The sequence below is a fragment of the Egretta garzetta genome, unplaced genomic scaffold, assembly GCF_000687185.1.
Source record: "Egretta garzetta isolate BGI_Z169 unplaced genomic scaffold, ASM68718v1 scaffold223, whole genome shotgun sequence".
NCBI classification, from domain to species: Eukaryota; Metazoa; Chordata; class Aves; order Pelecaniformes; family Ardeidae; genus Egretta; species Egretta garzetta.
Genome location: NW_009259033.1, coordinates 522851 through 529619, shown reverse-complemented (window position 1 = coordinate 529619; position 6769 = coordinate 522851). Strand labels below are relative to the sequence as shown.

Below are 6769 nucleotides of genomic sequence, written 5' to 3'. Positions count from 1 at the left end.
GCCGAGGCGGGGGATCCTTTCTGCAGCGTCTGGGGAAGCGGCCAGAGACCTGCCCCTCGGGGGTCCCCGGGGATTGCAACCCCCCCTGGCTTTCAGCTGCAGCTTTCTGGGCGGTTTTGTGTATCTGGCCCCAGGGATGTGACTGGGGGCATTGGCTGGGCGAGGTCTCCCGGGTTAGGGTCCCCTCTCCTTGGGAACCTCGGCCCCGCTCCCCGCCGCCGTCTCTCCAGCCCGGGGTGGGGGGAGGCTGGGTCGTGCCTCAGGAAAAGCTCGTTAAGCAAGCGCTGGGTTTCTTTTAAAAAAGCAGCTCACGTGTTTTCCAGAACAGGATTTATTGTAGTTGTAACCGTGTTACACCTCTTTCAATCTTCCTCTGCAAAGGCTTCGCATGCCCTCGCCTCTCCTGCCGCGAGGGGATGCCAGCACTACGCTCGTTCAAGCATTTTAGTATTTTTTCCCTCTGAGAACGGCAGTAAACTATGGAGCTCTGCATCTTCTATGCCGGGTGCAAAGTACTCATTTAGCACGCAGATGCTTAACCTCTGTGCTTTTTCAGTCCTTAGGTCAATTTTCCATTTAATGCATTTTATTAGCGTTCTCACGATACAAAGAGGAGCCTCAGAACTAAACCAATCCGCGTATGGAGAGAGACAGACACGTACGGTTTCATACCAAGTTTATTTCTTTTTTTTCCTTTTTTTTTTCAGGGTTTTTTTTTTTTTCATAATCACTTCTTTTGCACAACAACAACCTCGAGTTGACAATGAAATGCACGCGGTAGACCGAAGGGAACCGGACAAGGCTCTGTTCATGATGGAAAGTCCTTCGGCGCCAGCCCCCCACCCGCTGCCCACCCGGCACGAGCAAAGGTGGCCCAGGAAACCTCTGCCTGCAGCCCCGGGCCAGTTTATTCCTCCCGGGGTGGACGGTTGCGTCCCACGACTCGGTACGTCGGAACTTTCCATTTTCAGAGCACTTTAGAGACGCGGATGCGTTGGCTCTCCCGGGGTCCCTGGGGGGTAGGGAGCGCCGGTGCCCCTTGTCATGGGGCAGAGGGGGTGGGGGAAACTGAGGCACGGGGGGTGCCGGGGCTGGGGTGCCCGGCTGCCCCCCACGCTCAGGTCCCATCATCCCAGCAGCTGGTGGGGGCGGCTGCCTCCCCGCACCCCAGGGACCATGGAGCACCCAAACGTAGGCGCTGGGCAGTGCCCCTCTTCTGCTTTACTTAAAGACAACTGACTACAAGGGTGGAATTTATTGGTCTTACGCTGTCATCTCATCCCTAGCATGGAGAGTAAGAAATCTCTAGCACCGTAAGCAGCCATTCCCTGACTCATTTCAAGTGGTGTAAGAGTGCATGTGCATATATCGCTTCCCCGTATGCATTTCTGTGCGCGTGTGCGCGGCCGAGGGCACAGCCACGGCGAGGGAGGACAGGAACGCGGCGGGACGGGACTGGAGGGACCTCATGGGACAGGCTCCGCAGAGCCGGGGCCAGGCGGTCACGCTGGGCCAAGCAAAGTCAAGCAAGCTGAAGTTTACATTTGAAAAGGAGCAGCGATACCGACCTACCCCCGAGGTAGGATGCATGCAATCGTGAGCTGCCACCGTCCCTGGAAGGTCAACTCAAAGGCAACCCCACATCTGGGTTAAAGCAAGGTTATTTAATGACTCAAAAATAATAAGACAAGGAATAGGCTCAGTCCACAAGCAGTCGGAGGGGCCAGCATCCTTGAAAGCACCGATCTCCAGATGGAGCCGAGCACCTTGCTGGAAGGGATAACGCGGGCGCGGAGCTTTAGTTTGGGACACGAGGCCGGTCGTGCCCGCTGTGGCACAGCTTTGCTCATCGCCTGGCTGCCGGTGCCAACTGGGAACTCATTTAGCTTCAGCTTCTCTCTCTTGCTCAGATCAGAGGCCCTGCTCCAGGAGAGCTCTCTGCAAGGCGTACGCATGCACAGAATAAATCATCACCATCTCGTCTTTCCTCCCTCGCACAACGGCAAACGCTCCGTCAGTTGGTACCCGGGCAGGGATGCTGCCGGCCGCCTCGAGGATGCTCTCCCTACCGGGCACGAAGTCTCGCGTTCATGAGCTGCTGCAAAAACACGGCCGCTAACTGTCGCTACAGAGCCTGAATCATAAACGTCTACGGGAGTCAATGAAGAACCTCCAGCCCTGCCATAAGGAAGGTGGCCCCAGGAGCTGGGGGGGTTCCGCGCCGTGTCCGCGATGCGGTACGTGGGAATGGTCCGGGAATGAGGGAGGCTGGGACGGTAAGGATGGTAATGAGGATACTTAATTAGTATCAGTTGAGGCATGAAGTATGCTGCTGCACACAACCATTAGCAACCCTGGGAGATGGGAAGGCATGGAACAACCGTGATCCTGGACCGTACCCTGCGCTGCCGGTTGGGCACGGCACCGCCTCAGCCGCTGGCACCGGGCAAAGCAATCACACATTTCCCTGATAGCGTCCAGTGGCACCGGACGAATGTCAAGCTCCCCAACGTCCCTACTACATCCATCTGCACCGGGCAAACGCCGCTCTGCCACACCTACAGCCTGGGGCCCGACGGATGGGGTCGTTCCCTTGGCACGCCGCGTCTCGGCGGCAGCACCAGAGCCACTCCCCTGGCGTCGCCGATGCAAAACTCTCCCCGCGCATCCCCGCTCCTCCGACGCGGGAGCTTACCCTGCGGTAACCCGTTTTCCAGCCGCAGCCGCTGTCCCTCACCGCACGGACCCGACCCAGGTGAGAAAAATGAGTTCCCCGGTGCTCACACCCGCGTGAGCACCGCCTGCCGGGCCGCTCTCCTCTGCGTTTCCCCACGGGATTTTTTTTTTGCCAGCCAAAGCTATTGCAAGAATAAGTCCCCGTCAGCGATGCGGGCTGGTCTGCGAGGGGGGGCAGAGCAGGCGCGGGCCCTACGCTGGCAGATCCAGGCAGGGACCGAGCCCAGAGGCTCAGGAGGTGTTTGGGGAGGCCGGCTCTAACCAGCACACCCTCCTCCTCCTCCGGCACACGCCAAACCTCGCAGCCCCTCTGCCCCCCCCTGGGGAACAGCCTGGCCCCCTTCACGCGAGGAGGTCAGGGTTAACACTTCAATTCTCTGCACCAGCACCAAAGCATCACCTCTCTTCCACCTCTCAGCCCTTCCTTCTCCTCCCCGCACGGGTCGCAGCCCGTCCCCGCTCTCGCCGCCCTGCCCGCAGGACTCAGGTGCCTCCAGCTCCCGACTCCGCGATTTTCCAGCTGCTCTCTGGTCCGGCGTCCGACCCCGCTGGCACCCTGCCTCCACCCGGCCCAGCCTCCCGCTCCTTCTGAGCCCCAAGGAGCGAGGGAAAACGCTCGTTTCTCTTGTTTTAAACCCCTGCTCGTGAGCACAACATTTCTGATAATAATAATCATCATAATCATCATAATCATCATAATCATAGTACTAAAAACAGTATTTACAACAAGCTCCAGGTCAGAATTACACACCAAGCAAACACTCAGCACCACAGAGAGCAGGACAGGGTTAATATCTCGCAGATACCTTCTCAGATCCCACCGACGCGGGACACAGACATTTGACAGTTTCAACCATTTCTTACACACAAACATTTCGTTTAAATTACTTTTCAATTTTTTTTTTTGTCTTTTTTTTTTTTTTTTTTTAAACTTTTTAAAATTTCTCGTCACTATATGAATGAGGCGATGCTGGCGGTGATGCCGCGCTCTACACAGATGCTTATCTAAGACAGCTGCTACTATAAACTGATCATTAGCTACTGTTAAGAAATTCAACCCTCAGTTGCCTTCCTCTTTGCCCCAAATCTTATGGTTTTTGTCGCTGGGCAGCGCTGGGGCTTCCTAACAGCCCTGCCCTCGCCCCGGGCCGGGTGGGGGGGCTTGCGGTAAGGTAGCCCGTCCTTGTAGGAGCAGAGCGTCCCCTAACATCAAACCGTGGCCGTCAAGGGATTTCTCCCAAATCCTGCTGGGACTTCTGGGGAGATGAGCAAAGAGCCCCGGGATTTGACCTCCAGCAGCTGCTGCTCTTTGGCTTTCCGCGGGGTTTCTGCGACCGCCTGATGCTCACCCCAGGCCGTAATCAATTCTTTACCTAATTAAAGCACCGGGTAGATGGAAAAGCTTCAGCTTCCGGCAAGCCTCGGTGATGATTTCCTTTTCAGAGGGGGGGAGAGGGGAGGGGATCGTTGCTCCCCGTGCAAACCCCTCGTCTGCTCTAGCTCCTCGTTGCTGGCTGGTGGGGAGGGGGGGCCCCGGAGCCCCGGGCTGGGCTGGGCCCCTGCCCCACTCCGGGCTGCCCGTGCCCACGGCTGCACCCCCTCTGAGCTTAAATTATTCCCCAAGGATCCTGCAACGCCGGCCGCAGGAGTCCCTCCTCCACCCCCAGAACGGCTCCTGGGAGGCACAGCGTGCAGAGGACACCAATTACCAGTAATTAAACATCTCGGTGCCTTGGGTGCCCCTTTGGTTTATTCTGGGGCCTGAGAGGGCAGCCAGGGCGGAGGGGCCATGGGTGTAAATGCACCCTGCGCTGCTCACCCCCCTGCCATCTCCCCAAACCGCTGCAGGGGGCTGTTAAAAAAAACCCTAACAGCCCAGTGATCCTTAAGCACCGGACGGAGGGGAATTTTTGTTACCTTCTTGCCCCAAAGAAAGCAGCTCCCTCCCACCGTCACCTCTGCAAAGCCTTGCCGCAGGAGCGTGCTCCTGCAGGGCTGCATCCCCAGCACCACGTCCTACGAGGCCCCGTGGCCGTGCCCTGCCCTTCGGATGCGACATTCCCACTGAGTTTTTTCAAGGCTGAAGCAGAGCTGGGGCAAGGCGAGCGGGTCTGCGGATGGCAGCAGGAGGGCGGCAGCCCCTCGCAGGGCACGGTGGCTGCGTGCACCTTGGCTACCTCCGTAAGCCGTGACTCCAGAAGATTAGGAAGCCGTGGGCTTTGACAGCCACCTATTTGGATCAGACGTTACTGCCATGCTGGCACGCTCTCTGCTCATCCCTCCCTCCATCACGAGACTTTTTGTTGCTTAAAAATAGGCCTGGAAAGCTAAAAAGAGACAAGGAATGAGCATGGGGAGATCGCTTCACCCTTACCGCAGAATTGCTCCCCTCTTAGCTCCTTCTCATCCAAAGCCGCCGGTCTGGAGGCACCAGGCAGGCAGCTGGGGTGCCCGAGCCAGGGCTCTGGGGCTCATCTGGCAATCTCTGCTCTCAGCGTCTGCCCTGTAATGGCACCGAAGAGTCACATCCGTCTTTGGAAAGAGGGAAGGATGATTATTCTGTTCGCTAAAAGGCTATTTCACAAGCACGCACCGTCTCTACTCGATTTTCTTTCTTACCGGAGCGAAACCTCCTGCTTTGGGAGCGCTGGAGAGCCCGCGGACCGAGCGCCCTCTCCCAGGGCTCCCGCGGAGCTGGGGCGGCAGCCGCCCTCTCCGCTTCTCCCAGGCGGCTCGGCCAAGACCTCTCGGTCCCCGCTCTGCCGGGGAGAAGGCAGCTCAGTCTACGGGCTCCTCCAGCCCGTGGCCAACCCGGGCATCAGGCGGTGCCTGCCGTAACGGGGACGTTCCGTGACAAGGTGCTGAGCTCTGCGTGGAGACCCTCGCACGGGCTGCCAAAGAACCACCCAAAGATGAGGATGTTGGGTCACTGCCTGCCCGGGCTGGCTCCAGACACGGGCAAGAGATGGGGGGGTCTGCACGCCACGACTCCTGAGCCGTCCCATCCCTCTCTCGTTCCTCTCTCCTACCACTGGCAAACACGGGGCCGTTCCCTATTCCACTTCACACACAGAAATTATCACTTCCCGTTATTCTGAAACTGATATTTGGCTCAGAGCAAACACCAAGAGGAGTAAAAGCCCCGGATAAGAAATCCGTATCTCTGTGACACTGCTGGTTGAATTTATTAATATCTTAATTTTTTTTTTTTTTACATCCGTTTAAGAAATGTTTTTTTTAAAAAAGGACAAAACCCTCCAAAGAAGCTGCTGGATTGACTGATCAGTTCCCTATTTCATGTGAACTACGCGCTATTCTGCTTAGAGGTCCCTATGATCTGTGACTCCCCACAAGCACTGACGATTAAGGATGCAGAGATAGAGAAGCGTGTAGCTGGGGGACGAACACCGGGGGGGGGCGGGGGGGGATGGAGAACCGAACGTTGCATCTAGACAAACAAAATAAAATGTGTCGGTTGGTCGATTGGTCGGTTTGTTAACAGGAATCAGGTGCTAGATGTGTAGAAAAGCCCTTTATCCAGAGATCTCCTCCCGCTGTTCCTTGTTCCTGCGAACTTCAGCTGCATGCAGTTCCTGCAAGGACGGGAGAGACAACACCAGGCTAACCCTTTCTGCTCCTCCAGGCTCTGCTTTCCCTCTCTCCTGCACACAGGATTTGCACCAGGCAAAAAAAAATAAGAAATAAAGAGACCAGTTTCCCATCCGACAGAGCCCGAGGGCAAGTGGGTTACGCCTGCAAGGAGCAAAGCATCTCATCTGCGGGAGCCTGGCGGCGATGCAAACCTCCGGCGAGCGCAGTCACCACCCCCCTCTTCTGCAAAGCCCTTCGGCCTCGCAGCCCCTGGACATGGAGTGGGCCTGATCCTGCACCTTCGAGCTTGCACTTCTCAAGCTCCGCCGGATGGTATTTTCTCTACGGACCTTGAAGGACACAGCCCCCCCTCCTCCTGCTGCTCCGGAGCGGAGCTGCTCCGCAACCCACTTCCCACCAGCAACCCAACGCCCCCTCCCCC

General features: G+C 57.3%; 1 protein-coding gene across 1 annotated transcript in view; it reads right to left on the bottom strand.

The window, feature by feature from the left end:
* Positions 1 to 6188: 6188 nt before the first annotated feature.
* STMN3 (stathmin 3) overlaps positions 6189 to 6769 on the bottom strand; it is a 12549-nt gene continuing 11968 nt past the window's right edge. The window contains exon 5 of the mRNA XM_009634792.2: positions 6189 to 6329. Coding sequence (XP_009633087.1) covers positions 6270 to 6329 — 60 coding nt within the window. The 3' untranslated portion in view covers positions 6189 to 6269. The remainder of the gene's footprint in view (positions 6330 to 6769) is intronic.